General features: G+C 39.6%; 1 protein-coding gene across 1 annotated transcript in view; it reads right to left on the bottom strand.

The window, feature by feature from the left end:
• The window catches only part of Ism1 (isthmin 1), a 74,378-nt gene extending 67,499 nt beyond the window's left edge, over positions 1–6,879 (bottom strand). The window contains exon 1 of the mRNA XM_026397652.2: positions 6,653–6,879. Within this exon, the coding sequence (XP_026253437.2) occupies positions 6,653–6,790 (138 nt within the window). The 5' untranslated portion in view covers positions 6,791–6,879. The remainder of the gene's footprint in view (positions 1–6,652) is intronic.
• Between the last annotated feature and the right edge of the window lie 16,094 nt (positions 6,880–22,973).

Below are 22,973 nucleotides of genomic sequence, written 5' to 3' on the forward strand. Positions count from 1 at the left end.
AATGGAATATTGACCATATAATAAGCCTAAATATTAATCCCCATCTCAAAAAAGGAGATAACAAATTTAAGAGACGTCATGAGTATTTTAACAATATCTTAATAAATTATTATTCAAGTGCAATAGTGAAAAAAATTAAAAAAAATTTGAACTCATGCCATGAACTCTAAGGATCTCACTATTGAAATGGATAATGCTACCTTTCATGCAAAACCTAAAAACCACCCCCCAAAAAAACTAAGAGTATATATTGCTAAGTATAGCTTTCCTAGTTTCAGAACTAACAAAGTAGAGAATATAACACAATAACAGTCAAACCTAGAGAATAATGTGTAAAACAAAACATGAAAAAATGAAGAAAACTATAGAACTTTACTCATGAAACATACCTGTACCACAACCTCAATGAAATAATTAAAAATGGAAAAACTCAATTTTCCTCAATCTAGCCTAAAATATTTCAAATAACTTTCATTAGGATCTGTTATGGTTTAGAGATGAGGTATACCCCAAAAGTTTATGTGTGGGACAATGTGAGAAAGTTTAGAGATGAAATGACTGGGTTATCAGAGCCCAACCTAATCAAGGCATTCATCCTCTAATAGGGATTAATTGGGTGGTAACTGTAGGCTGGTAGGGTGTGGCTGGAGGAGATGAATGGATGGAAGCAGCCCTTGAGGTTCATTTTGTCTCTGTTAAGGGGAGTCATCTCTATCTGTTTCCTGGTGCTGTATTCTGAGATGCTTTCCTCCACCGCACTCTCTGCCACGATGTTCTATCTTACCTCGGCCCCACCAAATGGAGTTGGTCATCTATGCCCTCTGAAACCATGAGCCCTCCTCCTTTAATTTTCAGGTCTTTTGGCTATAGCAGCCAAAAAGCTGTCTAAAATGGGATCCTAATGATTTTTAAAGCAAGATAATTCCAAAGTTCATTTGATAGAACACATTTATAAGAATCTCTAAGAAAAAAATTTTAAAACAGACATTTGCCCTATTAAAACACACTATGATTCTACATTACATAAATAGTGGTGTGGTGTTTGTATATGAATAGACAAAATAAACAGACTTATGTCTGAAAGAAACAAACACATTGATATATATGGAAAATGTTATCATGTAGTAAAGGTGGCATTTTGTATGAAGGAAGTTAGATTGGAATGTTTAACAAGTATGGTAGGACAATTGGCTATCACTTGAACAAAAGCAAAGTTTTATCTTTATTTTAAACCCACAGATAATTTCAAAGTAGAATGCAGTTCATAGCAAACAAACAAAAAACAATAAAAGTATTAGAACAGAATACAGTTAAAGAGTTTTATAATCTTTAGCCAAAAGTCATAGGGAAAAGATTCTGAGTTGATTACATTTAAGAGAAAAAGTTGGTACTTGTCTAAAAGCATCATAAACAACATTAAAAGACAGGTGCAAAATACAAAATATATGAGACAATGGATCAATATGGTAGGTATTTTGCAAAGATGGCTTGAATAATCCCTCCCATTCACATTCACATGCTCCTTCACAATGTGACTTGGTGTTCCTTTTACCTAGAGGAAGAATTGATGTTCTGTTCCTAAGAATCAAAGCTGAGTCAAGGATTTGACTGGGTAATAGAATGTAACTAAAGTGCTAAGAAAGTGCTAATAATTGTCAAGTTTGTTTAGAGGCCTTGCAACTCCTGCTTTTATTCCTTCCTGCTCTGAGTCTACCATATAAAGACAGGTGACCAGTTTCTTGAAGGATGAGAGACTCTGGAGAGAGGGGACCTAGATGACAACAACAATGATGAATGAGGTCATCATGGATCACCCCACCATGTTAAGCCAACAGATGGCTGTAGCAACGTGAATAATTTCAGGGGAGACCAATTGAAAGAACCACATAGCTGAGCCCATAGCAAGTTGCTGACATATAAATTCACAAGCAAATGAAATGGTGGTTGTACTAAGCCACTAAATTATGGGGTATTTTGTTATGCAGCAATAGCTAAGTGGGACAAACATTCATTCATCATGTATAAAGAATTCCAGCAACAAGAATAAAAAGTCTGACAGGAACATAGATAGGCAAATCAGGAAGCAAGAAATATAAATGGCTGTTGGTTTGAATTGAAGCTAGAAGTATCTTGCTCCTAAATGGGAACAATAATTTGGGATCCACAATCAGCCTGCCTGGGTCAATTCTTGGCCCTGCCCCACTATGGCTGTGTAGCATTGGGCAAGTTACTTAGATTTCTTTAGTCTTCCATCTCCTTGTCTGTGAAATGGGCTCAGTACCTCCATCCTCTGCTTATCTGTGTTTCACTTTCTGTGGTTTTAGTTATCAGTAGTCAACTGTGGTGTGAAAATGTTAATGGAAAATTCCAGAAATAATTGGTAAGTTTTAAATCACACCTGATTCTGAGTAGTGTGATGAAATTTCTCTTATTATAAAGTATATTGTTACAATTTTTCTATTTTATTACAAGTTATTGTTGTTAATCTCTTACCAGGGCGAATTTGTAAATTAAATTTAATCATATATATCTAAGTATAGGGGGAAAACCCATAGTATACATAAGATTTGGTACTATCCTAGTTTTCAGCCATCCATTGGAGGTCTTGAACATATCCACTGAGGACAAGGAGGATCAACTGTCTATAAATATTACCCTTGTGAGGAATTTTACTTGTATGAATAAGTGTTGCTTTTGATTCTCTCGCTATATGGTTCAGATAAAGCAGTGAATATAAGATATTAAACTGTTTTATTAAAGGCAATGGATGGATGAAGAGAGAAAGTGTTCAGAAAGATGGTAGTTAGGAGACTGGGAACAAAGTCATTTCATTACATTACAAAGTCAATTCATTACATTGTTATTGTAAAAATGATCAATTTGGTGTTTTATGGTACTTGTTTAAATCTTACTGGCTTTAATGAGTTTTTGTTTTACTATTAAAACTCATAATTCTAACTATGACTGAGATTTATTAGAAAGGCACCCATTGAATTTCATAAAGCAGATAACATTACTATGATTATAATTACCGTTGCCTGTGGAGTCTATATTTTGAGATGTTCTGTCTTTCAGACTGCTTTTATTACATAATATTATCTTCTCATTATTAATTGAAGATACATGAAAGAACTGATCCGTGCAGCTGATGAACATAAGACAAAGTTATTCCAAAGAGGAGGTAAGATTTCATTCAAAAGTTTAAAAAGTTGATGTTTTTAATGCATTTCATTCAGCTACTGCAGACAACTAATTACAATGAATTGTTTGATTTAAAAAATATATAACAATACAAAATTAGCATCATTATTTTCATGAACCATTAAGCGATAGAGATAGTGTGTTCAAAGCATTTTACTGCCACCCAGTAACAGAATACCTAGAGTACAGGGTTGGTACTTACATAATGTTGGAACTACCAATAAATTTGTTAATTCATGAGTGCTGAAACTACCAATAAATTTGTTCATTCATGTTTGCATGTATGTGTGTATAGTATGTATGCATTATTTATGTCTATGTAGGCATACATAGTTCATGTTTGACAAGTAACACTGTCAAGATTCATTTGAAAATGTAACTTGTTAAGATATATATTTTTTTCTTGTAGCCAGTATTATGAGTTTAGTGGGAACTTGAAATACAAGTATAGAATCAGGAATTTACTATGCAAAATATATAATAACATTTTTTGCACTATAAAATAACAAAAGCCAATTAAGGAGCTTCTAGCTCTGCAACCTTAGGGTAAGTTACCTAACTTCAGTTTTTCCATTTGAAGTGGGAATAATGATAGTACTTAATTCATGGAATTTTCTTTTAGGATTAAGGAAATTAATATGTAAAAAGTGCTAAGAACAGTGCTTACCACATAAAAGGCAGTTAACTATTATTTTTCTTATTCCTACTGCTGTTTTATTGGATATCCTTGATATGTCCAAACCACCAAATCTTAAAAAAGCTGTGTCTCTTTTTAAATGATTCCAAATATACTGCAATTTGGTAAACTCAGCATTGCACATTCCTGACTAAACTAACCTCATGTTTTAGAATGTTGTAAGCAGAGATAAAGGCAGAAATAATGTGTAAGCCTTGATTATTTTTCATGTAACGAAGAAGGATTGTAGCAGTTTAAACACTGCAGAGCCAACAAATTTAGATGGGGTCTAAGAATTGGGTTTCAGATGTCTGGTAAACAGAAAAAAATACAGCATCTGCAGTTTTGTCTTCAAGTACACCTGCTATTAGCAAACTCACTTTCAGGGCCTGAAAGCAGCAGACTAATAAATGCCTTTTGCAGATCTCCCCACTTGGCAAAACATAATCTGTCCCTTTGAATTGTAATGCTTTTGGAGAATTAGAAGGCCAAAGAAATAACTTTGGTCAGGAAGAATATAAAACTTTTACAATAACTAATTACAGAGAGAGAGAGAGAGAGAGAGAGAGAGAGAGAGAGAGAGAGAGAGAGAGAAGAGAAGAGAAGAGAAGAGAAGAGAAGAGAAGAGAAGAGAAGAGAAGAGAAGAGAAGAGAAGAGAAGAGAAGAGAAGAGAAGAGAAGAGAAGAGAAGAGAGAGGGAGAGAGAAATTATGAACCAACCTGTTAAAGTCATCATTCTGCTTGGATAAGTATGGGCTTTGAATGGACAGAATAACTAAACCCTATTACAAGATACATTGAAGCTGGTGGATTAGCAGCTACTTGGGACCCAAGATATTCCTAAGAGCTTTGCTCTAAGTCCCCCATTTCTTCTGCCCTCTTGGGGCTGTTCTTCAGTTAAAGTCCCTTTTGAGAATTTGATCTACTTCCCTTTTAGAGTTGCCAGTTCCACCAGCTGCTTCTCTCATTACCTTACTGTTGGGGCGGAAAAGGCCAACCCCAGGTTATTCTAATGATAGCAAACACCTCATAAAGAAATCTGCCAAATTTACTTTTCCATAGAACATCATTTTTATGGCTTTTTGTGAGTCCACGAGGAAAGAAAATATCATGTATAAAATATGACTTCCAGAAATCTTAAAGATATTAAGAATTATTCCTACATTGTTAGGCTGGTGGCTGAACCACATTCTACAGGATAGCCATATATTCTATTCCCCTACAAGAACCAGGTCTGTCTGTTGCTGTACCTGTTTACTCACAGGTATATATATAAAAAAATCTTTTTTTAGAAATGTTCCAATTTTTAATATTATTATTTTTTAGTTGTAGTTGGACACAATACCTTTATTTATTTTTATGTGGTGCATGCTAGGCGAGTGATCTACCGCTGAGCCACAACCCAGCCCAAAATGTCCCAATTAAAAAAAAAAAAAAAAACTTTGTTTGGAGTGTGTACTTTTCCATGCCTGGTTTTGTATTTGTGTGCAAGGAACCCCTTGCTTTAGTCTATAACACCCCGGCAGACATAAAGCTTGGTGTAATTAATTAACGGTTGGGAATGTGTGAACGTTGGCAATTTTCTTAACCTCTCTTGTACCTCAGTTTTTGAATCTGTAAAGGGGGGATATTTACAGTACTGTGCCTCACAGGATTATAATAAAATTAAATAAATTAAATTCTGTGAAGCACTTTGAACCTGTATCACAGGCTCAAGTGACAGAATTATGTACGTGTATTCTTCTTTAACAGTAAAGTTTTAGCAACAAATTACATAAAGAATATGCTTATCTCAACATTACAGAGTCGAGTTTTAGAGGGGATGGTTTTAAGAATTTTTTTTTTTTTTAGGAGCCAGAAAAATTCCCCTGCCTGCAGAGAAAATTCCCACTCATTTTTACCAGTTCCCTAAAACAAGAGCTGACAGACCCCTAGACCCAAGAAGCAGCGATTTCTGAGGTAGGGGCAGGAAACCCCTACACAGGGAACTTTTACTCAAACATCAAAATTCACCTTGCATCTGCCTGCCCACCACGCCCTCCCTAGTCGAGACTCCTCCCCTGACTTGGAGCTGAATTAGATTAACGGAATCCTATTTCTAAAAGGACCTTCACAGGGACTGGTCCCTGGAAAGAAGTCTTCGCTATAAGTTTAAAATCCACAGGCAACCCCTGCACAAATCACAACAGGTGCCTTGATTTCTGCATCTTCCCCAGGTTCACCTCACCTCTGGAGAGGTCCCACAGTGGTAGAGGCACCGGAACCTCGAGGAGGAGATGGGGGGTGTCTGGCTATTCTCTGGAAATTATGTTCTGACCTTTGGCATTACTTTCTAATGGGACAGATTAGTTCTTTCCTCCAAACATAGTTTGGGATATTATTTTGTAAGGTTTCCTTGTGTATCCCATCTTTATTCCGCCTTATTTCAAGTCAAGTTATTTAGCGTCTAAAGGGTCATCAAAGACTAGCAGCCCTCCAAACCAAACACAAATTCTCCACTTCCTCCACGCACCCCAAGCCTAGCACCCCAAGTACTTTACGTGGGACCGATCAGGACCGGCGCAACCCACAGACCTCCAAGTCCGGTCCAGTCTCTAGGTCCAGACCGCCGCTTTACCTGTCTAAGCAGAATTGCCCAAGCAAGACTACTGCCCAAAGAGTCACTCTTGGGTGAGGTGGAGGACCCGCCTCCTCTCATCCACCAGGGGCTAGCTCAACGCCCCGTCACCCCGGTTCTCCCCTGTCGCTCACGCCCCTCTGCGGCGGCGCACTCACCTGCAGTTGGACCCGGCTGGCGTTGCCCGAGGCGGCGTCGGGCCCGTCGGATGCTCCTGAACCGCGCAGAACCGTGATGTGTAGAGTGAGCAGCAGCAGCCCCAGCAGCAGCAACAGCTCCGCCGCCAGTCGCACCATCCTCTTGAGGCGCGCGGCTTTAGGACCCGGCGCGGCGGGCGGCGGCGGCGGCGCCGGGAGAGGAGGAGTCGGAGCCCCGGAGCCGGACAGCGCGGCTCCCGCCTCGGCCCCCGGCGGGGCCCCGCTCCCTGGGCCCGCAGGGCTGGCGCTGGGCGCGGCGGGGCGCGAGGGCCCCGGGGAGCAGGAGCCGCCGCCGCCGCTGCCGCCGCCGCCGCCGCACCACAGCGGAGCCACCGCGGGGCCGGGGGTGTCCAAGCCGGCTGCGGAGCAAACCCTGGCTCTGCCTGGCGGTGGCGGCGGCGATGGGGACCCGGGGCTGCCTGGGACCCCGGCCGGTCCAGGGGCCACCCTGCGGGCAGGGGGCGGCGGGGTCGGCGGCGGGGCGGACGCAGCCGAGCCCCCGAGCGCACATGGGCGCCCCAGATGTGGCCGCGGCGCCGCAGCTGGAGCGGGAGAGGCCGCCAGAGGAGCGCGGGGAGTAGGAGGAGGAGGAGAAGGAGGAGGAGGAGGAGGGCTTCAGCGGCCGCCCGGAGTTACCTCCACGCTTGGCTCCCCCGCCCTTGCCGCCCGGAGCCACTCACCCGGCGAGCCACCTCCCTCACTCTGTACTCTTGAGAGCCGCCAACCTCTCTGCCCCGCACTCCAAGTCCTGGGGTGGGCTAGCTTCAGGTGGGGGCACTGGGTACACGGAGGTTGTCACTGTTTGGGGGCCGCCGGGGCGCCCCGCCGGCGCCCAAGTCCGCCTGATCGGCTGTGCCAACTGCGCGCTGCCGAGATCGCTGTGGCTGGCGAGGGCAGAGACCTCCTGTGCGCACTGAAAATCGGGGCTGCGGGTGAGTGGAGGGTGCCTAGGCTAGTTTAGAAACCTTTATTGGCAAAGTGGAGCTGGAGTTGTAGTGGTGGAGAACTGAGAGGGCGCTGGATAAAACCAGGTGTCTGTCTAGGACTGTGCGCCCCGCGGCCCGAAGCAGGCGGGGATCGGGAGGGTGACAAAGTGTCTTTCCAGAAGGGTCTTGACACTTGCTTCTGAACGCGGGGATTTCTGATCCTTCTGTGCAGCAGATCCTGCGCCCAGTAGAGCCTGAGAAGGGAGGTGGATTGGGTTCGCTGGGCGTGCGTCTAGTTAAGCGCGCAGGTGTCGGGGCAGGAAGCTACAGAGGCGCGTTGCCTGTGGCTTGGGCGCTCAGGACGTTGGTGGCCTTTAGAAGTGACTCTTAGCTCTGGCAGTCTGGACTCTGGGGGACTCATCCCGGGGGCGCCGAGCCGGGAGGGGATTTGGGGGCTGCCGTAACGCAGCCGCTGCTCCTGGACCACCGCCTCATGACTGCTCTGCAGCCTCGGGCTCCCGCGCGCGGGTCATGCCTTTCAAGCTTCTGCAAGCGTATGGAGGAGCTCGGGGATCGAGCTGAGGGCGCGAGATCCTCTCTTCGTATGCCGTGGCGAACTGGGTTCGTCTGTGGGCTCAGGTCTCTGCAGTGGCACCGCACGTTTCCTTTCCAGTTGGCTTTGCTCAGGCTCCCGCCTTCCCTCAGAGGCTCGGAGTGGCGGGCGCTCTCTAAGTCTGGAGCCTTTTATATTGGGTTCCCTCCGCCTCCCGCGGTTTCCTCCCTTCCTCCTCCCCTGCGCCAGCCCAGCTCTTCCCTCCCAGTGAGCCCAACCCAAGTCTGGGCATTCGCACACATCCGTTTCACAAATTGCCAAGCCCGTCTCTCATCCTAGACCCCAGTGCCACCGGGATGAATCCTTCGGATTCTCCCTTGGTGAATGAAATTAAGTAAACAAACGAAACTTTCTTGTGGGCACTCCCCACCACCCCATTTTCTACCAGTATTCTCCGCGTCCGAAAAACTGATGAATGACTTTAAATTCGACTACTTTCCGAGTTCACGTCTTTATGGAAGGCACCCTAGCCAAGTCTTACCCTAATGAAAACAAATTCTTTCGCCATTCCTAAAGTTCCTCAAGTCACCGCGGCATTTTGCAGAATTTATATAGCGGTGGTTAAGGTACCCTAAGCTGATGAGGTTTATTTGTATCCGGGAAAGGAAGCGCTAGCTGCATCTTTAAAGATGCCCGAAGCATCTTTAAAATTCTAGCCAGGCTCAGCATCTTATTGATAAATTGGCAGCTATTTATAGAGCACACAGCATCTTTTTCTTTTCGGTGGCGTTTTGTTTTTTTGTTTGGGTTGGTTGGTTTGTTTGTGGCAGAGAGAAGAGGTGTTTGGAGGGGAGTGCTCGCCTGGGGTTTTTAGGCGGCCAGGCCTGTCAGGCATTGTGATCTTCAGGATCTAAAATGCCAATAATTGTCAACTGGAGCGCTGAGGGGAGAATTTGAAACAACAAACCGTCCGTGGTTCAGATGGGAGATCAAAGAGGGAATCCCGGCAGCTTTCAAATCCCATAAGGATCCTCCTGTGTGTTTTCTAATTAGAATCACTTAAGGGGGTGGGGTGAGGTAGAATTAGCCCAAGGGATGGAATATATATAAAATTCAGATGGCATACTAGAATGCTGTAGCCAAAGAGAGTTGAAGGATGGCTCTTACCGCAATTGTGCAACATTGTGATGTGGACACTCAGGGACAAATGACTTTCCTATTGCCAGAGGCAGGCTGGTCTAAATTAGAGTCCAGGGGTTGCTGTATCCTGCCAGTTTTTTTTTTCACACACAGTCCCCACATGTGAGCCTCAACTGCTTTTCCTCTCATCTAAAAGTCACATTTTTTGATCCTGAGGAAAAATGACTTAAAAAACTCTGGAAAGAAACCCTTGCAGTGAATGTAAATTCTTGTAAAGTGGTAAGTGGAGATTTGGAGATCAAAGTCTTTGTAAAATGTTGTAAAAATTGTAAATTGAATTTTGGGGACAGATGTCTTTATTAAATGTTGAACAAATGTATGAATGAATCCTATTAAAGTCCCTTCATGCTGGGCGATCCAAATTCCAGGTGAGTTTGTGTTCTAGCAAGCACACATAAGTAGTATTGATAAATACCCATGTTCTATGGCTAAACTTGCCAAAAGGCTATCAGGAGGGCTCTGTTTTTGAGGGCTTAGGGACATAGGTTTAGAATTTTTATGGAAACAGAATTGCAAATTTAATAGCCTACAAATTGAGTTTCAAGCACATTTATGAAATCTTACCAGTACATGATGAAAGTTTTAAAACTCCTGCCTCCTTTAGAATCCCCACAGCACTGTATGTATGTCTTTATTATTGATCTTACTATATATTGTGTCTCTTTGCATGTCTGTCTTCCCACCAGACCTGGATCAGGATCATCTTTGTAGTAGAACATTCTAGAACTCTAATCCCAGTATCCAGTTTTCTTCTTCGTGGGTTCATAGCTAGAGGACATTGTCCAGTCACATTCAATACTAAGTGGTATTACAGAGCTCTGTCACTTCTAGGTCTGCCTATAAGACATCCTGCAGAATCATTTACAAGAACTATCTTCTTTGTCCATTTAGCAAGGATGGAAGGAACCCAGGCCTGAGTCTCTGCTTAAAATAGCACCATTGGACCAGGAATATCTACATTTAACCTTGAGCAAATGAGAAATACACTTTTTTTTTTTTTTTTGCTAAAAGACGCTGTGATTTGTGGGTGTTTGCTCAACAACTAGTATTACTAGTATTACTGATAAGAGTACAGGGACACCTGCCTCCTCATCATATATTTTTAGAGCTGAGTCCAATGCCTTGCTTCAGAGTCATTTTAATGAATGAAATAAATCTGGTGTTCATTTAGACCCTACTTAATAAATTAGCTCACATTAGAGTTCCTACTATAGGTGTCCTGCATGAATATTGTTAACTCTTTTCTCTCATGATTATACTAGGTACTCTAGTAGATTTTGTCTTATTATCAGTCCCATTTACAATACAGGCTAACTTATTTGACTAGAACTTAGGCACATATCTTACTGTGCCTAATTTATAAATGAAAATAAGAAAAATTAACAAGGACTCAGAATGAGTCCTATTGAAGAGATTATGGTTTCATTGTAGTTATTATGGTCAGGATTTTATTGTTTTTACTTTAAGCTTTACTAAATACTAGTTGAAAGCAGCAAAGGCTAGTCTTAGTGTAATCTTTTACAAATATATATAAACATAAAGAGAAAATATAATAAATCCTCTTATACTCATAATCTAGTTAACAACAAAACTCATGACCAACCTTCTTATCTATACAGTAGTCCTACTCTTATTTGTGATTTTGGTTACTGTGTTTTCAGTCTTCCCAGGGTGTAGTGCAGTCTGAAAATATTCAGAAAATTCCAGAAATAAACATAAATTCTATATTATGTGTCATTTTACATAACATGATAAAATCTCCTGATGCCCCACTGCATCCCATTCAAATGCAAAAATTCTTTTGTCCAATGTATCTATGTTGTATATGCTACTTACTTTTAGTTACTTGGTAGCCTTCTCAGTTATCAAATCCATTGTCAAGGTATTACAGTGCTTACCTTAAGTAATCCTTACATAGTAGCCTAACATGACCTCACAATGCCTACATCATTGACCAGACTTCATCTTATCATATAGGCATTGTACCATATTACATCATCATAAAAAGAAGAGGGAGTATAGTAAAATAAGATATTTTGAGAAAGAATATTCATATAACTTTATGACAGCGTATTGTTATAATTATTCTGTTTTATGATTAGCTAATGTTGTTCATATCTTACTGTGCCTAATTTATAAATGAAACTTTATCATGGAAAAGTATGTATAGAAAAAAGCAGTGTGTATAGGGTTTGGTACTATCAATAGTTTCAGATATCCACTGAGGGATAAGGGGACACCCCTGAATTCTCATAAACTAACTCCCTCCTCTGATTATTTTGAAGGAAACTTATGATATAGCATTTCATATGTACATATTTAGTATACATATCAAAAAAGTAAAAGCTCAGTTAAAATTTTGGAGGTCAAAACTAGAGCCCTTTTCTGAGTGTAAGAACGATTAGTATTTAGGGATTTTGGTTGTGGCTGTTAGATGCTAACCACACTGTGTTTCCTCTTCTTCCTGCACATACCCTTAGACTACATTCCCCAGTATCCTATGCATTTAGGTACAGCCACAAGACTGAGTTCTATCTAATAGAATGTGGGTGAAGATGTATGCATCCCCTCCAGATCTAGTTCATGAAAGTCTACTGTGTGTGATTCTCTCTTTTCCCTTGTCTGTTTTCTGGATGTTTCTGCCCAGAGTGATTTTGGAGCAATTATCAGCCTGGGACCATGGAGCAGAACCCCTACCTGATTTCCACCTTTGCCCTGGAATATCCTGGTTGAGTTGTGTAATATAGAAATGAAAAAAAAAAGTGAGCACATTAAGACACTAAAATTTGGGTGTTTATTATAGAGGCTTGCATTACCCTAATTCAGAAGGTAATATTCCTAGAGAGGATAATGGCGAACTTCTTCTTTAGAGGACTAGACAGCAATTTTCTTTGTTTTTGTCTCCATTAGGTCCCTGTTGCAATCACTCAACTCTGCTGTTGCGGTAAGAAAATAGATATAGAAAATATGAAGGTGAGGCTATGTTTTAGTAAAACACAGAAATAGGCTTCTGGTTCACATAACTGTTTGACAACCCCAGTTTTAAGAGACTGGTACCTCTCACCACCTTGTCTTAGATGCCATACATGAAGAAAGTATAGCAAAGGGGTGTTCACGTGGACTCCACTTATGATTGATGTAATCTTAGGGGAAAATCATTTTACCTCTCTGAGTCTCGATTTCCTCATCTGTAAATTAGGGCCAAAAATGTCTACTCCAGGACTATTGTGAAGTTCATCTATCACTTCCACAAGTAGAACAATATAACAAATCTCATGTCTCTAAGTGTAATAGATGAAGGATACCACATGCTATCCATGAGACCAGTGAGCTTGTTTCCCTCCTTCACTTCAAAATCCACATAGTGGATACTCTATAATTACCTATTCAGTGAATGCTGCTTTTTAGAAAACTGCTGAAAATTGTAGTTCAAATGGGCCTTAGAGATAAACTCTAAGCCTTCAAGAAAACACAAACAAAAAACCCAAAGTGTTGCATAATTAGAGTCTCTCCTTTGAACTACGAAGGGGTCATAGTGCTTGAAAGTGAGAAAATCACCACCATGAGAGGTGCTCTCATCCCCGAAAGGCAGCTGCTAGGTTTGTGGACACCTGGACCTCGGCAACATTCTGGTTCCCCATGCTCTAATGTATTGAAATATGTGAAGATTGAGGGGGCACCTGTGACTCTTTTTGCTTCACCTAAACGCTTCTAAATGTGCAAAGAACCCAATAGACGACTGAGTTCATGGCTTTCCGAAGAGGTCAAGAAGCCACCTGGCAGAGAATGTGCTGCCCTTCCATTGGCCAAGGATGGAATGGTGGTAACATATGATTGATTGGTTTCTCAAAAGGACTCATGATGCTTCTTCCTTACCCAGAGGCTCTGTTACCTCATTGCTGGTATTACATTGAAATAAGATGTTGTGTTCTTCCTCTGACTTCTTTTGAAAATGGCCAGCCCTTTAGCTCTCCATCTGTATTCTAAAAAGACCACTGTACTACTTTCGCTTTATTGCAATTATTTCTGCAAATTCTTGAAAGGAAAATAAATGGAGGAGAAAAGTGCTGCATAATTACAAAGTTATATGTTATTTACCACGTATGTTATTTTCAAAACTTCTTACAAATAACTTTTAGGCAGGAAGTAAACATACCATTCTGTCAGAATTGAATCTCAGAGTCTAGATGTTATTTTACCAAAAAGGAAACTGAGGCCCAGAGAATTAAATAGGCATTCTCAATATGACTATGACTTGGTGGCAGCATCAGACTACTGTGAGACTCTGCACTATGTACAGGCAAAGGAATGAGAAGTCATGCTCCATTTGTGTACAATATGTCAAAACGCATTCTACTGTCATGTATAACTAATTAGAACAAATAAGTAAATAAATAAATGAAAAAAGTTAATATAAGTTGAATTTTATGGTACCTACTCTTCTGTGTCTGGCTTCTTGTGCAATCTTCTGTTCTTTGTTTTGAAAAATGTCAAACCTATGAAAAACTTGGGAGTTTAATTGAATGAACATCCATGGATCCTTGTAGTAGACTATCAAAAGTGTTCCTATTTTTCACCCCATTACATCTAGGATCTTCATGAAGTGACTTTGCAACTTCTTTCAACACAAAGTAGAAACCGCCCCCCCCACCCTAAGCTGGCTTTTGGATTAACTTAATGAAAAGTAATGGACCAATTCTATGGTTAGGCTTCAAGAAGCATTAATTACTCTCCCCAACCCACCAGAACTTTGCCACTGTCATATGAATAATCCATGACTAGCCTGCTGGAGGAGGCTTAGTCATTCCTATTGCCCCTGCCAACATCAGCTTACCCCTATAAATAGAGATGCTTAGGTAAACCATAGCTGATCATAGACATCTGAGAGAACCCAGCCTGCTCTAAGGACCACCTGGATAAGCCGAGTCTTAATAGAATAATAAATTAAATAAATAGTTGTTTTTTTTTAATGAGGTACTTCATTACCCAGTAAAAGGTGCTCAATAAAACCCTTCACCTAAAAGTGAGTCTACATTATCACAATGTAATAATCACACTCAGGATATTTAAATGTTATTTAAATATCAGTTAAATAACAATCCACAATCAAATTTTTGATTAAATGATAAAATGATATTTAAATATCATTTAAATCACAATCCACATTCAAAATTTTTTAATTGTCCCTGCATTATCCTTACAGGTTTTTTTTTTTTTTTGGTCTAGAATTCAGTTGAGAATTGCTCATTGAATTTAATTTTCATTATATCTCTTTATCACTTTTGTTCTTGAACAGTCTCTGTCTCGTCCTCTTCCCTTTTTATTTTGGTCTTTCATGTCATTAACACTTTTTAAAGCCAGTTCATTTTGCAGAATGACCTTCAGTTAATATCTGTGTGATTGTTTCTCCAGAACCAATGTCAGATTATGCACTTTGGACAAGAATACCACTCAGATAACATTATGTTCTTCTCAATGCATCACATGATGGGGTCCGTGATGTTTATTTCTCAATGGTTGAGGAATCCATCTCCAGACACAGAGAAACAGAATCATTTTTGTAAGGTTAAATGGGAAGAGTTCTGGACTGAGAATATGTTGGTGTGTTGGATTATTTTTTTCAGTGTGGAAAGAAAACATGAATTCATCTAATTTTCTGGGAATCTACTTCATTTTCTTCCAAGTTGCTGTCAACATTGTCCAGCTCACATAGGGCAGTGGATTGTGACCATACTGTGACTGTACTACCAGGTAACTATCCTCAGGCTGAAGTCTAGAAAGCAGTTATTATTTTTTTTTTGTTCTAATCAAAGTTTATTATCAAATCATTCTTAACAGTTTAGCCTCAGACTCTTTTTGTTGTTGTTTATTTGTTTCCTTTTTTAGGAGCAAGTCAGACATGATGTAAGATGAAAGAGAAATAAATTTGTGTCTAATCTAAAATGTGATTTGGTGATTTAAAATAATAAATATTTTAATTTTATAATGCATTTTTTAAAAACAAGGACTCTAAATATACCTTGGGGAGGTTAAAAAGAGCTCAATCAAATGAAAAATCCCAACAGGCTTGAGATTTTAACTCTTTTCTCAAAATAGTTGAGATAATCTTTTCAACAACTCCAGGTGAGGTTATATGTGACATAAAGCTCAAACTGGCTAATTTGCATTTAGAAGTAGATTTAACCCAGCAGTTCCTCAGCAGAGAAAGATCAAACTGTCACCTTTAAGACTCCACATCTGAGACATCTCCACTCGAAATAGCTTTGCAATGGACTGGTTCTAACATCTTTACTAATAAACACAAGATCTCATCATCAGTGCTGGTGGCAAGAATTTCACAATGATTGAGGGGCTAGTGCCTCATTTGTGAGCCAGATGTGTCTGAACTGAAATCTGAAGATTCTCACTTGTAAACTCTAAACAGGATGATGAAAGATGAGACATGGCCTTATGGAGGAATAAGCATGAAAGGGTTGCTTATAAATTTTTGGAGCTGAAGTTTGGGGTGATTGTTACTTTATGAAGGTCAAAATTTTCCTTTATTTATCTGGTGTCTAACACGCATCTGAAATTCTGGTTTGGTAAACAACTGTTGGCTTTTATCCATAATAAGTGACAAAAACTAGGCCTTTGGACTACAGATTTTACTTGTCATAGCTACAGAAACCCTTTAAAGGGATGTTTTTGTTATTCACAAAGATTGAAGGATGAACTACTCTTAGAGAGTATGTGTGTGTGTGTGTGTGTGTGTGTGTGTGTGTGTATCCCTGAGTAGGTAGTATGTGATAATGATAAAAGGCGTGGCAATTTTGAAAAATTTCTTATACTTGTATTAGGGAAAATGACAATAGCTGTACCAAACAACACCCTTGCCAAGGCTCAGTGACTTAGCCCAATAAAACTCCATCTCTTGCCAGTATGCCATAATACTTTTAATGCTTTGGTATTCAAAGGGTAGCCTTTCATTATGGAATCCAGGATCTTTCCATTTAGTGAGTATTCATTTTTTTTAAGTTGGACACAATACCTTTATTTTTTAATTTTTAATTTTATTTTTTTTGGGGGGGTGGTTTACCAGGGATTGAACTCAGGGGCACTCAACCACTGAGCCATCTCCCCAGCCCTATTTTGTATTTTATCTAGAGACAGGGTCTCACTGAGTTGCTCAGCACCTGCCATTGCTGAGGCTGGCTTTGAACTTGCAATCCTCCTGGTCTCAGCTTCTGGAGCTGCTAGGATTACGGCATTCACCACCACACCCGGCTTGCTTATTAATTAATTAATTAATTATGTGGTGCTGAGGATCAAACCCAGTGCCTTTCACAAGTTAGGCAAGCACTCTACCGCTGAGCTACAATCTCAGCCATGAGTATTCATTTTTTAGAATATTGATCCAGCAGATAAGGGAAGAAATACTATCTGGGAAATTTCTCAGGATACCTTAAGGACCAGACTACACACTATTGCCAGATCTGAGTGACTTGCCCCATCCAACTGAAGAAGAGCTGGGAAATACAGAATTCCTATATGCTTATGAGGAAAGGGAAGGGGGTAGGTTGGATGCATGGGTGTTTCCACTCAGAATTATTTCTGCAAAAACACCACTTATTTCTACAAGTATGTGAACTAAGGCTTATAAAGTCATAGATGAATTAGAGCAGGAGTCAGCAGATGTGCTCCATAAAGCACTAGATAATAAATATTTTCAGCCTTTTGTAGCAAGAAGAAAAGTCAAGGAGATTACATGTCTACTTAAATAACCATTTAAAAGATGACCACTGAAAAATGTAAAAGACACTCTTAGCTTGTGAACTACACACACACACACACATACACACATACACAAAATAGTGGGCAGGATTTGACCTGATGGTCATAGTTTGCTGGCATCTCAACTAGAGAAATTCTCAAAGGAAATGTTTGATACTATGGAATTTTCTCTTTCTTAGATAAGTTCCTAAGCTTTTTTCTTACTTTGGTTGAAACTTTCAGATGATCTATTTGTGCAAATTATGTGAGAAAATAGACTTAATTGAGGCCATAAAGATTATGCAGAATAAAACAACAGTTACATTCTCAGGAAATAACACTTAAAAATAAAAAGATTTACTTATATAAACTGAATAGTAAACAGGAGAAATTATGTTTAAAAATATGACAAACTACACGTCCTTACAAAAGGGTTCATTTGGGCTACCTGACCCACAGTTATCTCATGCTCTTTAATGTCTTCTAGGCTGTCTGACTGTAATATTAAGATCCATTCAATACTTGCATCATCTGAAGCTCTCAGATGTTGACTTTCTCCTTACTCTTCTTTCTCTCCTTGTTTTTGAATGTTTAGTTTTCCTCAATATTGTACAACTGGATAATAACAGTAATGAGAAAATATAATCATTAAACATTCTAGTCACTTTTGGAGCAGCTGTGTAGCCTGATGGTATCAGACCTGATTAATTAGCTGTATGGTGAGGGGGTCAGACATTGTATATTGTTCAGGAATATGCACAATAATAAAATCTTATTGTTATCATTTTTTCAGTAATATACAAAATAAAAAAATGGTAAATCAAAGATAGCATTGCAAAAATGTGGTTTGCAATGTAGGATCACTCATGAAAAGATTGCTATAAATTTTAATTTTTATTAAGTGATTTGTTATTTTAAAAGTAATATTTTGCAGTCTTGAAAATATGAAAAATTATGAGAAAATTAAAATCAGGAATATTTTTAACACCTTAAGACGATCCTTTTTAACCTTCCGATATAGCTCTTTTCCACTTATACACACACATATATGTGTGCATGTAGACATATACCAAACATCCATTTATATGCATGCTGATATGCATAGATTCCATCATATGTAGAAATTTTTACATAGTTTGGGTACATAACTGAAACCAAGTTGCACATGGTTAATCAAATCTTCTAAAATAAGATTCTTAATAGCTGCTATGCATTTTCTTTCATGAATATATCATAATTACCTTAGCTTAACCTCTATGTTTGGACACTTATGTTGTACAAAATTTCCTTCATTAAAATACCATTAAGAGGTTTATACCCAACAAAATGGGTACTTATATCAACAAAAAGACATGTGTAAGAATATTCAGAGCAGCTTTATTCCTAATAGTCTACAGCTGGAAACAATTCCAGTGTATGTCAATTTTAGAATAGATAAACACACTTAATGTATCCATACAATGTAATACTAATCATCAATGGGAAAGAACTAATGGCTGGCTACTCCATGTCCATATGGAGGATTCTCACAGACATAATATTTAATGGGAAACAAGAATAGGTTTTGTACAAAAACATACATGTAATAAAGATTTTGTGCCATTCATTTATATGAAATTACAGAATATTGCCTTTCCAAGAGGTATAGACTAGTTTGGGGCATGAGAAAAACTTCGGAATACTAAAAGCATTCTATGTCTTGATTTGAGTGCAGGTACATTTATGTGCAAAAATTAATTGAACTATGTACTTCAGATTTGTGGAGTTTACTATATATAAGCTTTTATTTAATAAATATACATAAGAATTAAAATGCTCTGCTGTATCTTTGAAGATAGAGTTTGACTACTTTTAAGTTGCCTAGGATAGAATAATCTCCTACATTCTAAAACAATGCCATTTTGAATTAAGTTTTTTAAGTCTAAGATCTCTTTTTCTGTTACAGTAGTCTTACAAGTGCAGAATCTGACAGATAATGTTTGCAATGTTTAGATTTGTCAAAGGACAATAATCATTGGGGAGTCATAATTAAAACTCTATATTCTTCTTAGGACTTCAGATCAGTTTCAGTTTAACCTAGTATTGAACATATTTAATCAAAATTCAAATATCAATACAATTGAGGATATTGTTCCAAGAACTACAGTTTGCAAAAAGGAATCACAATAGGACTCTTCATTTTGTAAAATTTTCTGAAATAGTTTAATTATGATACAATCAATAAGTAATTGCATTATGTTTTTAAGAATGTTACTGGTTTATGGAACAAGGCTTTATGTATCCTATAGTACACTAACCTTATACATAAATACTCTGTACACCAGATTTTGTAATGTTAATACTACTTAGTAAAAACACAATAATCTCAGTGGATTACAATAATAAACATTTTAATTCATACTCATGAATCTGCAAGTTGGCTGTGGTTTTACTGATCTTGGCTGATCCAGGATGGACTATGGGTCCAGGTCAACAGGTCTTCTCCTCATGTTTGCATCTCTGAAACAAATCTGAAGGAACAACAACTGGCTGAGGATTCATGATAGAGGGTAAAAGCTCCAAGAAACCGGCCTACTTCACTCAGTACACTTGAAACTCCAGCTCATATCACATCCTCTTACACACCATTGGCCAAAACACCATGACCAACCCCAACATTCGTGTACTGGGGAGGTGGAACACTGGGCTGAGTATAGTCCATTGATATTAGGCTTAGTCATATGTAATGGTGAATTTTATGGGTCAACTTGACTAGGATATGTGGTGCCCATAATTAAGCATTAATTATGAATATGTCTGTGAGGGTGTTTCTGGATGTGATTGGAATTTGAATAAGTGAACTGAGTAAAATAGATTATCCCTCTCCTAATATGGGTAAACAGCATTCAATCTCTTGAGGGTCTGAATAGAACATAAAGACAGAGGAAAGGGGAATTTGCTCTCTTTGTCTGATTGCTTTATCTTGGACATTAGTCTTCCCCTGGCCTTGACTGATACTTATACCACCATTCCCCCAGTTCTCAGACCTACAACATAAGCTTCCATGGATCTCTAGCTGTCAGAAGTCAGATAGGGAGATTTCTCAGCTTCTGTGAGTGTGTGACCCAGCTCCTTCATATTTGTATCATCTAAGTCTACATCTATATCCTATTGGTTAGGTTTCTCCAGATGACCCTGACTAACTCATCATGTGACTTGTTTTGGCTAGAGGCATATGGATAGATGCAATGTTATGTCAGTACTGAGGCTAGTTCCTAATAAACTAGTTCCTTTGCATGTTTCTAATTCTTTTGCCTTGTGGCAGCTGCTGTTCTAGGGAGGATGAGAGACATGTGGAATAGACCTGGACCCAACCTTCAAACTGGGGCCAACATCAGCTTAGGCCCAGCCTAGGTTGGCCAATTCTCACCTGAAGATATGTGAATACATGACTATTGTTTTTAGCCATGGATTTTAAAAATGATTTTTGTATAATATTATTGTGGACCTGGTTAATTTTCCAGAACCATGAGCTGAATCGTCTCTCTCTGACTTAGTCTCACATTTACTGAAACAAAGCTTGAATAAATAAACTCTACATGAAATCTTATAATTGAAATATCATGTACATCCCCCCTTCAACATTTGTCATAACTATACAATCCTTCCATTATTATTCACCTATTTTTAAAAAGATTATTCCAAATTCATCATTTTGATCAATACCTCTACCTACTCATTTTCAAGCAAATATCAAGTGAGATGTATAAGCTTTATTTTTTTATTTGTCTGTATCTGTATCAACATCTGAGTCTCTCTCTCTCTCTACACACACACACATAGCTTTATATATATGTGTGTGTGTGTGTGTGTATATATATATATGTATATTCTGTAGCAGTATCATCTATGTGTTCATTTATCAGTCCCTATTTTTTCTGGATACACAAAATTACATTTTTTAGCTAGCTGGGGCCCTCTGACTGAACTCTGGCCAAGAAGTAGTATTTCCAGAGTTGGTCTTTGAAATTTCTTGAACACTTCTCTCTCTGTCTCTCCTTCTCCTTGTCTACCGGATGGATGCAAAGAAAACAGGTTAAGACTCTAGGGTCTTATGGGAGTGGTGGAATCAGTGAAGGAAAGGAATCTTGGCTTTTGAAAGACCTTATGGCTCAGAAGCCTCCCTCCCTCCAACTCCACCAACATGCACTAGACTGTCCATGAACAAGAAATCAATGTTTGCTTATGTACATCCCTGAGAATTCAGGATATTTGTGTCAGCAGTTAGAGTCACTCTATATAATAAAAATCACAGCCCTTAAAATTAAAATACATCCATCCATTATAACCTAACCTTACTTTCTGTACCACCTATAATCTATATGCCACACTTTGGAAAAAAAATCCCCATTTTATAGTCAAAGAAGCAGAACCTCAGAGAGGAAAAATATCACCCAAGTGTGCTTAGAAAGTTAGAGCAAGATCTGGGGACTCAGAACCTAAATTCCCAAGTCCTAACCTGAACGTATTTCCAGGAAAGATGTCCATGTATTTAGTTTGCCAGGAACTACAGGGCCAGCTCCCCTCAGGATTATGAAATAGGTATTAACAGATTCTGCTGATGTCCTGTATCACCTTGGCAACACTGAGAGATGACAAGGGCTGGGGATGTAGCCCAGTGGTAGAGCACTTGCCTAGGTTTAATCCCCCGCATCATGGGGGTGGGGTGTGGGGAGATAAAAAAAAACAAAACAAAACAAAACACTGAGAGATGCTAAGGACTCCTTCTTCTGACTGCCTGTGACTTGGCTTAAGGATGTTCTTTGGTCACTGAAAGTGTATCTCATTTGCATGCAATGGTGGATGCCCTGGGAGCAGCCGTCAACAAATGAAAGAGAAAAGTAGTGGGTAACTTCCTCCATGGGAATAACTCTGAGGAATTCTCTATGCAATATCCGAGAGGGTTTTAGTTGCCCATGGTGCTAACTTGCCCATCAGTAATCCCTGCCTTGGTTCTTTCCCTCTCACTTTTACTCCCTACCCCACATGTGATAACATAGCAGAAAGCATTTGATGGACTGTCTGCAAAAATTCAAAATGAAAACCCTCATCCCCAATGTGATGCCATTTGGAGGTGGGGCCTTTGGCCTGTGGTTAGATCATGAGGGTGGAGCCCTCAAGAATGGGATCGGTGCCCTTATAAGAAGAGATATCAAAGAGCTTGCCTTCTCTCTTCTCTCTGTCATGTAGCAGAGAAGCACAAAGACAGCCAGCTATAAACTGGGAAGCCTGCCCTCACTACACTGAATCCGCCAGCACCTTGATCTTGGACTCTCCAGCTTTCTGCTACTGACATATGTCAGTAGTTTGTCACTTTTTTTTATGGTATTGTTAGAGACTCAGAGTAAGAGGAAAGCCATCTCTTAAAAGTGACATTTGAACAGAGACCTGAATTTGCACTAGAAGAAAGTTTCAAGCCAAAGGTTCACCACTTAAAACATTCCTGGAGGTGGGAATGTGACCCAAGCCTCATCGTGATATCCAAGGCATCACAATATAAGTGAGGCCTATGTGGCTACAGAGAGAGGTAAACAGAGGAGAGAACACTTGGAGAGGTGGGCATGGGGCAGATCCCTGTGGAGAGGTCTGGCTTTGCTAGAAAAAAGTGGATTTATTTTCAGAGGTCAGTAATAGACCTTTTCAGAAATGTGAAACCGAGGGCAACCCCCTTTTGGCAGGAGACGGTGTAGGTAACCACCAAGGTCTACTCCTAGGCTCCCTCTTAAAGGAGAGGCTAATGCTGGAGGGCCCTGTTCCTCTGAGCACTGTGATAGCTCTTGCCTTCTGCCTCCCGTTTGTACCATTGTCTGTTCTG

The sequence above is a fragment of the Urocitellus parryii genome, chromosome 6 (genome assembly GCF_045843805.1).
Source record: "Urocitellus parryii isolate mUroPar1 chromosome 6, mUroPar1.hap1, whole genome shotgun sequence".
In the NCBI taxonomy this organism is placed as follows: Eukaryota; Metazoa; Chordata; class Mammalia; order Rodentia; family Sciuridae; genus Urocitellus; species Urocitellus parryii.